This window comes from Narcine bancroftii, chromosome 7, assembly GCF_036971445.1.
Source record: "Narcine bancroftii isolate sNarBan1 chromosome 7, sNarBan1.hap1, whole genome shotgun sequence".
Taxonomy (NCBI): domain Eukaryota; kingdom Metazoa; phylum Chordata; class Chondrichthyes; order Torpediniformes; family Narcinidae; genus Narcine; species Narcine bancroftii.
In genome coordinates, this window is record NC_091475.1 from 196,117,335 (window position 1) to 196,129,629 (window position 12,295).

The window sequence follows — 12,295 nt, forward strand, 5'->3', positions numbered from 1 at the left end:
GAAACCTCTGCAGTGTGGGCAACATCAAAGCCAATAACTTTTAATTGATTTTAATGAATCTTGAGTTATGATTTCAAAATTGCATTGTGAATCTTACCCCTTGGCATCCCTTACATAAAGCAAATGCCCTTTAATAAATCATTCCCTTATAAGAATTGGAGTTGTTTTACAACTAAAGGATAAAAAAAAAGAAGGAACTGATATGGTGGAAACAGAATAAATGCTGTTCTGACTCAAATTATTTTCAGTATTACTAACACCAGCAGTCTATCAGAACTTTTCAGTATGCGGAGAGACCAGGGAGACTGGGATTATTTTCCTTGGAAAATTATATAAAATTATGCAAGGCCTAATTAAGATCGAGGTGAGTGTTTGCATTGATGGGGACGAGTAGTATTTGGGGATTGTGGCGGAACACTGTGCCCTTGATACTGTAACTCCTCCCCCTTCAGGATTCCTAATAAAGGCGGTACCTGTTCTATTTAAGACGAGGTTGGATAGATTTTTACATAGAAGGGGAATTAAGGGTTTTGGGGAAAGGGAGGTAGGTGGAGATAAGTCTATCATCAGATCAGCCATGATCTCATTGAATGGCCAAGCAGGATCCACATCCAGATGGCCGACCCCTGCTCCTATTTCTTATGTTCAAATGGCAGAGCTACCAAATTATGGGAGGCATGGAATGGGCAGAGAGAAGAAAGTCTTTTTGGACAGGAGTGGTCTCTAAGACCAGGGGGGGGTCAGAAATTTAGAGGGAATCTGAGGGAAAAATATCTTATCCAGAGGGTCACTGAGTGTGAAAGTGATGGAGATAAATACTCCCATCAAGCAGAAGAAGTATCTGGATGGGCATGTGAATTATCAAAGTTCAGAGGCTAGTAAGTGGGAACTTGATAGTTAGCATGGTGTGGGTGGACTGGAGGATTCTGTGCTGAAGGTCTCATCATTCCATAAGGTTGTGTGGACTAGCATAAACCTATTGGGCAAACCATTTGACCCTTCCCTCCCTTACTGTCCTTAACTTGCCATTTTTTTCATCCATCAATGTACCCATCCAAGAGACTTTCAAAGAGTCTGTTGTCTCGGCCACACCACCATTCCTGACAGTGCGTTCCAGGAACGTGCCACTCCGTGTGTAAAAGAAAATAAACACACACATCTGACTTCTCCCCTAAATCCTAAAGTAATACTTTATGCATGTTGAAGTGGACTTGCGAACACTTGGCAAACAAACACAAATACAGCTACCAAGCACTTTATTTTTGCTTTGCAAAGCGTAGGAACACCCTTAAAGAAAGAGGCACTGCAGCTGATCCCACTACAAGGGAGCCTGCTGCGTGGCTCACAAGTTGCATAATTATACAGACATATTTCCAGTTTTCCAGGACATATGAATATACTTTTCCATACAAATACGTTTCCCAAGATATTTCTTACGATTTGTTATATTGGGTCGTGTCCCTTGCCCAATGGTCAACAGTCCTCCCCTATCTTAGCCAAATATGGAGTTATTGTTGTTCTTCATAATCAGCTTTAATCTTGCTGAATTATCAAAACATACTATGCAATGTTCTCCACTATATTATTTTGGTTACTTCTTTAAAACTTACATTCTCCTACAGATAAATCAATACTGTCGAGCAAATGCAATGTCCTCGTATATTAAATGAGGATCTGAGGCTACATTTCAATAATCAATATTTTCAAGCTATTTTCTGATGATTCAGTGAGTTAATTCAGTGAAATGCTGACCTGTAGCAAGAAGGAACGTTGTGCATTCAATCACAACATCAATATTTTACATTTGCACACCATAAGTGAGGAGAGAAAAGTTAGGCTGTTTCCATTCTTTATTGCTTCATGAAAGCTCACACTGGAATGCATTGCAGTAAATCAGAGAAGGAGATCATTGGTTGGCCTCCGAAATATCCTGATATCGAATGCCTCCCAAATATAGGTGAGGTACGAAGCTGACTTGAACTGAGCTCTCTCTGCCCTCAGAGGAAGAGATAGAACTTCCTCAAAAGAAAATCACTGTTCAAGGAGAATATTTCACCAGTGTTAATAATTCTCAATAAGGTATCATAAAACATGTTCAAATTTACTTATATATTGTGCTATGAATTGTGATTCAAGACCTTTATATTTTTCAGGATTGAATTTGGTCTGATATTGCCACTCTGAATAGCCCGAAAAGTTTAGTTGGGGAAAGAAAATGGAAACATTTTGTTAGCTTGAAAAGATTTTGTAGAAATACAAGTTGCAAGTTCTTGTTGGTTGATGTTCCTCATGATTTTTTTTTTTACAGGTGTAACCACTGTGTTGACAATGACAACATTGAGCATCAGTGCAAGGAACTCATTGCCCAAAGTAGCTTATGCCACTGCAATGGACTGGTTCATAGCTGTGTGTTATGCATTTGTCTTTTCCGCTCTCATAGAGTTTGCAACAGTCAATTACTTCACCAAACGAAGTTGGGCGTGGGACGGGAAAAAAGCAATGGAAGCTTTTCAATCTAAGGTAATAATCTTCAATATGCAATTAGTACACGTAAAATAAAGCAATCATAGGCTCCAAAGCAGAGGTCTGGGTGCAAGAAATGTTAATGAAAGGTGAAGTAGGGTGAAATTCTCAGATAGTGCAAGAACATGCATAAAGTCATGGCTGGTACGACAGGATCAGACAGGGAGAAAGAAATACCATGGCTCAGGATTCGTGCTAGCAGCACCCACCCACCTTGTCGCTGACCTACACAGTAAGTATGAACTTGCCTTTGGCGGAATTGCCATCATGAAATTCCATCACCAAGATGGCAAGGAACTCTTGGTAGCTTAGTCTGGGGACCACAATTCAGATACCAGACTTTGACTACCAGGTAAGACATGGCACAGCTTAATGAGCTGTCATTTGACACAATCCTCTGAATGTTTATGAACGATCCCGATAATCTAAAATGTTTCAAAAGCCATAAAATGTTAAATATTAATAATTTTTTTGAGAACAAAAATAAAGCACCAGATGACATGAAAACCGTGAAAATATTTCAGTAACACAATGTAATAAAATGTAAATTACCCAGTACTTGTTGCTACTCCTCTCCATTCAAATTGTACTCTGCTACCAGGCTCCACCAGCTGTCACTGTCTGGGAAAGGTTGACCAATGAGCGTGAGTATTCTGGGTAAGTGTTATGAGCCCAAAGGACCCCAAAATCAAGCAGAAATAGACATTCACCAAGACAAGAAGTTACTTAAACAAAAGTTGTTTTTTAATTATCTTTAAACATGAAAACAGAATCAAATTTTAACTTATCTCTATTAACTTAACCCCCTTCTAATTCTAAGCGCACATGTATGTAATGGTGTGTAAATTTAAGAAAAGTTATTTGGTTCACAGATCAATCTCACTTCTCATTCTTCCAAGTTCACTGGTTGCAGGCAATTCTTATACTGTGCACAGAATTTAACATGTATAAAGTTCACCAGGCTTTGGTGCTTGAAAGGTAAATGTTTACTGCTCAGGAAGGTTCTTTGGAGGTTTGCAGAGAGAGATTTGTTGTTCCAGGATTTCCATAATTGAGGTACGACCATTAGTCACCTTAATGTCTTGCTGATGAAACTTGCCGCATCAGGGTTCTCCAGATGATACCCTCTTTCTTTCAGGCTACTACAGAGTTCCTTTCGGTTCCCGTTATTCCAAAAGAAACATCAGACATATAGCACTTCCAGCCATCTGCCACTCTGGAGCTTCTGTTTCAGTTCCAACCAGCTTCTCCTGCTTGTTTCAGCTGTGACTGTCTTTCCATTTCAGATTCCAACTCCGAACCACATGTCCTTCTCCCTCTCATTTTCAAAACCCCCCTCCTTCTCCAGCAAACAATAGGAGTCAGTCTTCTGCTCTCATCTGTTGTTTTTAGGTGAACAAGAACCCAGGAGTGACCTTTGAGTGAGCACTTTGCAGAGAGGTCAGAAGTCTTGTGAAAATGTTCAAGACAAGTACTGTCTCTAGTCCATTAATTTTATGATGTCATTTCAATTAGCACCTACTTGTGAAATGTGCATAGCATTCTCCATAGTTTCTGTAAAGTCACTGAATATGAATTCTTCAGTATTTCAAATAAGATCTGTTTTAAAATGTGTGTATGTATGTAACCTGCTCTAATTTTACCAATTTATCTCCCAAAATCATCTTCAAATATTACATTCACAGTAAGCTTATTCATCTGAATTAGGTGACACATACATGGGGAAATTAAAATATTTTGTTATGTGGAACTTCCCTAAAATCTGATTCCTGTGGATTTACACTCTTTATTTAATGATAGTTAGCCGACAGAATTAAACAATTGAAATAAATGCTGACTGTGGCAACATAAAACGAATTGGGATTTAAAAAAAAAACAAGATGAAATTGATTTATTTTACTGAAATTCTTCTTTTTATCCAATGTTTTTTCATGACCTCGAGGTATTTTCCAAGTGCAACAAAGCCAATGGATTAAAGATCCTATTGGTTTAAAAATGATCAATAAAACCTTTGTATTCAGCAAATTCCCATAAATGATGATAAAGTAAATAAACAATGGCCAAAAAGCAGTAAATGTGCAGATTCCGTAAAACTAAACTGCTGGGTAAGTGAATGAGGTGAGGTAGCTTGTGTAGAGGGCAAAACGAATTGAATGCGTTAGTTAATGAACTTTTATCAGAGTGGCTAAAAGTTAAAAATCAAATCGCGAGAGGCCTCAGGGGGTTGGAGAGACTAAAGGGTTCATGTGACATGTGTGGTAATGGTGCTGGACAGAGGGTGGTGAAGGCTCCTAAGATGTAGCTGATTTGTGTGTGTGTGTGTGTGTGTGTGGGGGGGGGGGGGTGTAAAGAGAACCTGAATGGGAATAGAAGAGGGAAATATTGCAATGTAAGATGCAAACCACCAGCTGTTAGAAACATGAAATAAAAGAGAATGAACAAAATACTTCACATGTCCGCAATATCCATAACCAGAAAAAAATGAGTTAACATTGCGTAGAACGGAGAAGAGTACAGCACAGTAAGGGCCCTTCAGCCCATGGTGTTGTGCTGGCTTATGTAAACCTACTCCACAATCAATCTAACCCTTTCCTTCCTCACAGTCCATAAATTTCCATTTTCTCACACATTGTTGTGGTTATCTAAAAGCCTTTTAAATAATCTATCGTCTCAGCCTCTCCCATCATCCCTGGCAGTGTGTTCTAGGAACTCATCACTCCCTGTATTTAAAAAAAAACTTGCACATCTGACATCTCCCCTAAACTTTCCTCCACTCACCTTGAACAGATATCCTCTGCTATTGGCCATGGCTGCCCTGTGGAAAAGGTGGTCCTGGATGTCCACTCTATGCCTCTCATAATCTTGTACAGCTCTAGTAAGTTACATTGCATCTTCCGTCACAAAAGCTCTGGCTTAGTCAATCTTCATTATAAGACATGTTATATAATTCAGGCAATGTCCTGGTAAATCTCCTGCTCTAAAGATTCCACATCCTTCCCATAAAGAGGTGAACCGAATTGGAGACATTAAGTGAGGCCTAACCAGAGTTCTATAGAACTGCAACATTTTCTCAATTCTTTTGAACTCAATCCCCTGATTAGTGAAGGGCAACTCACCATACACCATCTTCAGCACACTATTAACCTGTGTGGTAATGTTTGTGCCATCTAAGGACTTGGACCTCCACACTGCGAATCAATACTTCACACTTTTCCGGATTGAATTCCATCTGCCACTTCTGCTTTATATCCCATATCAATGTAAGAAAAACTTCAATACTATCGACCACACCTCCATTCTTTCTGTCTTCTGCAAACTTACTGACCCACCCCTCCATTTCCTCATCCAAGGCAAAATAAATATATAAATATCACAAATTATGAAGGTCCCAGATGAGATCCTTGCGAAATGTCACGTTACCTCGTTCCAGGCAGAATATGCTCCATTTAGTTGTACTCTCTTCCTTCCGTGAGCAAGCTCATTCTGAATCCACACATGACTTTCTGGATGAGTCTACCATAGGAAATCACAGACTGATAACTTTTCAATAGGTTCAGTCAGTTCTAGCACAAAGTGAAAATTATTTTATACAATGCTGATTCCTGAAGCATGTATTACATCCAGTTGTTAGATATCAAGCTAACATTGGAAAGTGCAGGTGTTTAATGGCTGAGGGATCAGAGTGGAAGCAGAATGGAGAATTAGAGGAAAGGGCAATTGGAATCTTATGGTTATCCTTGCAGACTGAATGGAATTGCTCTGCAAAACAGAGACCAATCTTGTTCTCACATGCAGAGTAGCCTGAAAGTTGCATACTAAAGCAGAAACTGTTGCTTCCCCTTGAAGGGCACCTCATCTCCTGACTTGGCTTATTACAGCCCTGAGAGCTGACCAATGAATTCACCAATGCTTGCAATTAACTACCTATTTCAGTGACATCAGAATTTTCCAGATCCAATGAAGCGTCATCAAACTGCAATATTAACCTTTCTCTTCACCGATGCTACGGGACCTGCTGAGTATTTCTAGCATTTTCTCTTTATTTCAGATTTCCAGTAGCTGCAATGTTCGGCTTCTCAAAGTTATATCATTTTTCCTTTTCTCTCCGTTCTTATTCATGACCGTTTTTACCTCTTCTCCCCTCCCCCCCATAAATCACCACCCTCTTTCAGTTGACACCACCTCCATGTATGTTATTTGGCCTCCATCCAATCACATTCCTTTTATTCCTTCCACCACCCCCACCCCCCTCTGCAACTTAAAACCCAGGTCCAAAACGTTGGTTATCCTCGACTTCCTGTAGATACTGCCTGACCTGCTGAGTTTCTCCAGCACATTTGTGTATTGATTTCTAACTTTTCTTAAAACAGGAACCCCTTCTTTCTCCATAGATGCCGCCTGTCCCTTTGAGTATTTCCAGCATTTTCTATTCTGATTAAATAAGCAATGAGACATGGGAGGGACTCAATGGATCAGGCAGCATCTGTGGAGAGAAAGTGACTGTGAATGATTTTTGGTCAGAGCAAGGGAGTCCATTTTAGGTATGTTAGCTCAGAGAGTAATATATATTCACTTCAATAATGTAAAACTCCACATAATATTGCAGAGAGAATTTTTAAAATTTAGACATACAGCACCAAAACGGGCCATTTCAGCCCACGAGTCTGTGCTTCCCAATTACACCCAATTAACCTACAACCCCTGGTATGCTTTGAATGGTGGGAGGAAACCTGAGCTCCTGGGGGAAAAGCCAAGCAGACAAGGGGAAAACTCCTTACAGCCAGTGCAGGATTGGAACCCAAGTCCCGATCGCAGCGCTATAACAGTGTTAGGCTAACCACGTCACCCCAATAATTTATAATTTGATACTTAATTTTCTTATTTAATTCAAATTCTGTTCCAATTCCATCCACATTAGCAAGAAAGTTGAGGCATTGAGTTAGACCATGTGAAAACAGGCCCTATGGCCCAAGTTGTCTATGCTGACCAAAAGGTCCTGCCCAAATTAATCTCAGCTGGCTGTGTTTGGCCCATGTATCTCTAAACCTATCCTATCTATATATTGTCCATTTCTTTTCTTAAATATTGCAATAGTACATGCCTCATTCACCTCTTCTGGCAGCTCATTCCATACACCCACCACTTTGTGTGTAAAAAAAAAAAGAGGCCACCACTCAGGTTCTCATTAAATCTCTCTCCCCTCACCTTAACCACATATCCTCTGGTTACTGATTTCCCCTTCTCTTGTGTTCATTATTCCTTTCATGATTTTGTGTACCCAAAATTATCATAATGTGCCTTGGTATAGTTTTCTCATGTCTCCTTGACGTGGTGTGCTACAGGTTATTCTTAGTATTGCACACATCCCTTCAGCTTTCGTACTCCATCGAAAGCCTTCATATCAGAACCAATTTTATTTTTATCAGTGCTCATTATTTAAGAAAGCTTTAAGAATTTTGATCAAGGAATTTAAAAGGAAGCATTTATTTATGATGGCAAGCAACAATGAATGTAGTTCTAAGTCAGATGGAGAAGAAAAGACCTAAGTTCCAGGTTTACTTTCACCTTAATGAGCTGATCTTACTTCTGGTGGTAGAGCAGTGTGCAATGATTAGCTTCCGCCAAGAGCTCGGGTTTTCTTTCTCAGTGAATTCAAGAGCCACCTTTACATTGCAACAGTTTGGGACTCTTCCACTCGTACCACTTAATGGAGGTCAGTGGTTAGTTTTGAAAGACTTACTGTCAACAGAAGTGGTTCAGGGAAATGTGGCAAAGATAAATCTTGAAGTTAGGTCAAGAATCAGACATGATGTCGCTCAATGGCAAAACAGACAAGTTACTGAACAGCTACTCCAGCTTCTTACAATCCTCGATTAAAGGTGGGAGGAAAATCAACTGATGCAGATGCTAAAGAGATTCAATGCATGTTAATTTAAATTGGATGATTTCCAACTATTGGCACTGAACTGAAATTAGAAATATTTCCTTTGGCAAAATAATAATTCACAATATTTTCACTATATATTAAAATTGGATTTATAAATCTGTGTTAAACAAATTAAGTCAATATGTAGCTAAAGCAACTGCTAATTTTAATGAATGATAATAATTCCCTGTTGTGACTAAATTTAACTCCACTGGATTTATTGGTATATTAGCTTTAGCTTCTTTTATATTTATATATCCTTCGTACGTTATGAATATTGGGGACATATTCTTTTATCATAATTTAAACCCAAACAATTAGCCACCTCTTGCCCAAGAAATACATTTTTCTCCTGTCTGACATCCGACATTTTTTCTTTCCCTTCGGCAGAAACTTAATTGTCGCTCAAGCCTGTTTGTTATTGTCTATTTAGTCAGTTTTCTTGGTAAGCTACTTCCCGGTAGGTCAACCAAAGAAATTCAACCCAGTTTTTCTCCTAACTTCCACCTAATTTTCTAACTTATGTCTATATTGTTCATACCAGCGGGTCGTAAACAATTTGCTTGCTTGAATTTTATCATCTCCTATCTAAATTGCAGATATTTTATTCTCCCATTTTGTCTTGGTTTTGACCAGGTTTTAAGTTGCATTTCCAGTTTTTGTGAGATGCTATTCATTAAAAATGACACGACTCTGCCCAATGAAACATCATTAAGCTGGCCTGTTGGAAACTAGAGTCAGGAAATTTCTATCAGCAATCCCCTGCTCACGTATCAAATTCCTTTCTTTATTATTTTGACTGAGCCATTAACCTTTTTATTATGACTAACTGGTTTAATGTGGCTGTGAACATTAAAGAGCTTGCATTTTAACATTCTTACAGTAACTTTATCGACAACCAGTCCTAACCTATACTTTACTCATCATTTTGAACTAAGTCATTTAATTGACTATACATTTGAAATTAATTACAAATTTATGACAGTTCTATTGAGACCGTGTTAAAAACTGAAGCTTTATAAATAGCTAAGCGTAATAATTATATTTTGGCTTGCAATGTACACTGTATAGAATGATAGCTCAGCCATTGAATAATGTCCATTTAAGAATATAAAATGTAATATACGTGGCATTAGCTAACCTCAACTTTATTTGTTCTCTCTATAACTCATAGATGGGTGAGAAGTCTTGTTTGAGATTCAACTCCAATTAAACCACTGTAACAAATACAAATACCGTATAATTAAATGTGACTAACATGCACCATTCCCAACCTTCACAATTTTAAGGACATTTTGATTTAATACCAGTAGCTTCATGTGCTGCTCAGAGGAAAGAGAGCTAGCTGCCTTTGCTTTGTTCTTCAGTGTCATATTTTCAATGTTAATTAACTTCATTGTATGCAAAGTTATGAATGCTGGCAACATTGGATATATAATTGATAAATAAATGAACAATTTACAAGTGCGCCACATAGAAATTTTAAGTGTGATCTAATTTGTCACACTATGACCAAAAAAATGTGGGTCTCATCTTACTGAAATGTATTTATTGTTGAATTCTGTCAGAGTGGAGGTGGAGAGGATGCCTGTTTTGGGAAAATCTAGAACTAGAAGTCACTGATTTAAAAATAAGGAGTCGCTCATTTCAGATAATTATGATATTAATTTTTTTTCCTCCCTCACAGAAAATCATGAAACTTTGTAACATCCTCAAAAAAGGGGTAAGGGGAGGTAGAACAGAGTATTTAAATATTTTTATTTTATTTTAATTAAAATTGAAAATAATGCAAATAAGCAAGGGGGTGAAACATCACAAGGGATGGGCATGAATACAGAGTTGAGGTCTTAATCAGATCAGGAATGGAGCAGGTTGAATTCCTAATTCACAGTCTTTTTTAATCCAACCTCCTATTTGCTTTGTGCTTCAGTAAAACAGGGTAAGGGTGTTAAGACAGTGAACCATGTGTTTAAATTAACTTATTAAAAGCATGTTCCAAAAGTATAGTTAATATTTGCGAATGTGACTGTGAAATCAATGGATTGTTGTGAAATCCTACCTGGATTTTTGGGTAGAAAATCTGATTTCCTTAGCTCAACCTGAGCCTCACAACAGTGATTAGCCAAGAAATTAATTCTTTTTGTGCACGTTATGTGCAGGATAGAATTGAAGTTGATGAAATTTACAATCAGAAGATGAATTCAGTATAAATCAGGCATGGTTATAAACAAAGGTCAACGCTACATAATTCATAAAACACAAACCTTGTTATGACAAGCATATTGTGTTGTTTTCCAGAAAAAGGACGCCTTGGCAAAAAACATGAACAATGCATATGCAATTGGAGGGATGACCTACACCCCAAACATTACAAAGGAACCTGTCATACCGAGTATTTCAAAGAGTACCACGGTGCAAATGAAGGCAGAGGAAAGGGCAGCTGAGAGCAAAAAATCCTACAACAGCGTCAGTAAAATTGATAAAATGGCCAGAGTTGTGTTTCCTGTCTTCTTTGGAATTTTCAATTTAGTGTACTGGGCAACCTATCTGAACAGGGAGCCAGTTATAAAAGAAGCCATTACTCTAAATTAACGATCCAGGGAAGTTACTGTTCAGTGCTCAATCTGTTGACCTTGCCCTGAGACACTGATGTACGCAGGGAAGATTTTAAGCGCTTGACACTTTTATACTGAATGATTATACTAAAATATTTCAGACCTTTTTAATAGTTCTTGCATGTCAGAAGCAGATGATGCCAGATTTCCTTGGACAATTTCTCGATTTAGCGGCAAATGAATGATGGCATAACAATTACTTTGGGAATGCCACAATTCAAGAACAACGATACTGAAGTTTGATTTTTGTGTATGCAGGCTAAAAATAAAGTACTGTAAATACTTATGGAATTCAGTGGCATAATTTATACTTTGCAATTCCCTTTGAAGATGATAGGATGCATCGATAATGAAGCTCTTCAATGTTGTTCACTGCATGGAGAAAGGAGTGGGAGGATTAAGGGAGAAGGAAATGCCTGGAGACACAACACGCTGCAGATGCTGGAATCCAGAGCAAAGAACAATCTGCTGGAGGTACTCCCGCATCAGTGGGGAGAAAGGGAATTGCGCATGAATTGCAAAAGGTTGGATGCAGCAGGCTATTAAGATGGCAAAAGAATGTTGGCCTTCATTGCTGGAGGGATGGCATTTAGGAGCAAGGAGCAAGGGTACTGGTAAGGCCGCTTCTGGAGAACTGTGTGTAGTTCTGGTCTCCACACTTGATGAAAGATGTACTAGCTTTAGAGGGAGTGCAGAGGAAATTCCCCAAGTTGATTTCAGAGATAGGGGGTGGGATTAGCCTATGAGGAGAGATTGAGTTACCTGGGACTGTACTCGCTGGAATTTAGAAGAATGAGAGAGCAAATTTTAGAAATGTATAAACTTAGGAAGTGTATAAATAAGATAGAGGTAGGTAAGTTGTTCCCATTGGTGGGGCAGAATAGAACTAAGGGACGTAGCCTCAATATTCAGTATATTAGATTTATTATGGAGATGAGGTGGAACTGCCAGGCTCGGCATCATGGGAGGGCATTTGTGGATCATGCCACCCCATACGAGTTAAAGTGCCACGCTCTTACATTGCCATCCACCCCAATTCAATCTAATGCTGCCTATTACAAGTTTGTCCATTCTCCTCGTGTCTGCATGAGTTTCCTCTGGGTCCTCTGGTTTCCTCCCACTCTTCAAAACATATAGGGATTATAGGTTAATTTGGGTGGCACAGGCTTGTGGGCTGCAAGGGCCCATTACTGTGTCTGTGCATCTAAATTTAAAGTCAGGCAGCTTCTGA

The 12,295-nt window shown here is 38.7% G+C and overlaps 1 protein-coding gene across 1 annotated transcript in view; it reads left to right on the forward strand.

Moving 5' to 3' along the window:
- The window catches only part of gabra5 (gamma-aminobutyric acid type A receptor subunit alpha5), a 101,005-nt gene extending 89,655 nt beyond the window's left edge, over positions 1-11,350 (forward strand). Inside the window, exons 10-11 of the mRNA XM_069892501.1 lie at positions 2,309-2,520; positions 10,748-11,350. Of these exons, the coding sequence (XP_069748602.1) occupies positions 2,309-2,520; positions 10,748-11,041 (506 nt within the window). The 3' untranslated portion in view covers positions 11,042-11,350. The remainder of the gene's footprint in view (positions 1-2,308; positions 2,521-10,747) is intronic.
- The last annotated feature ends 945 nt before the right edge of the window (positions 11,351-12,295 follow it).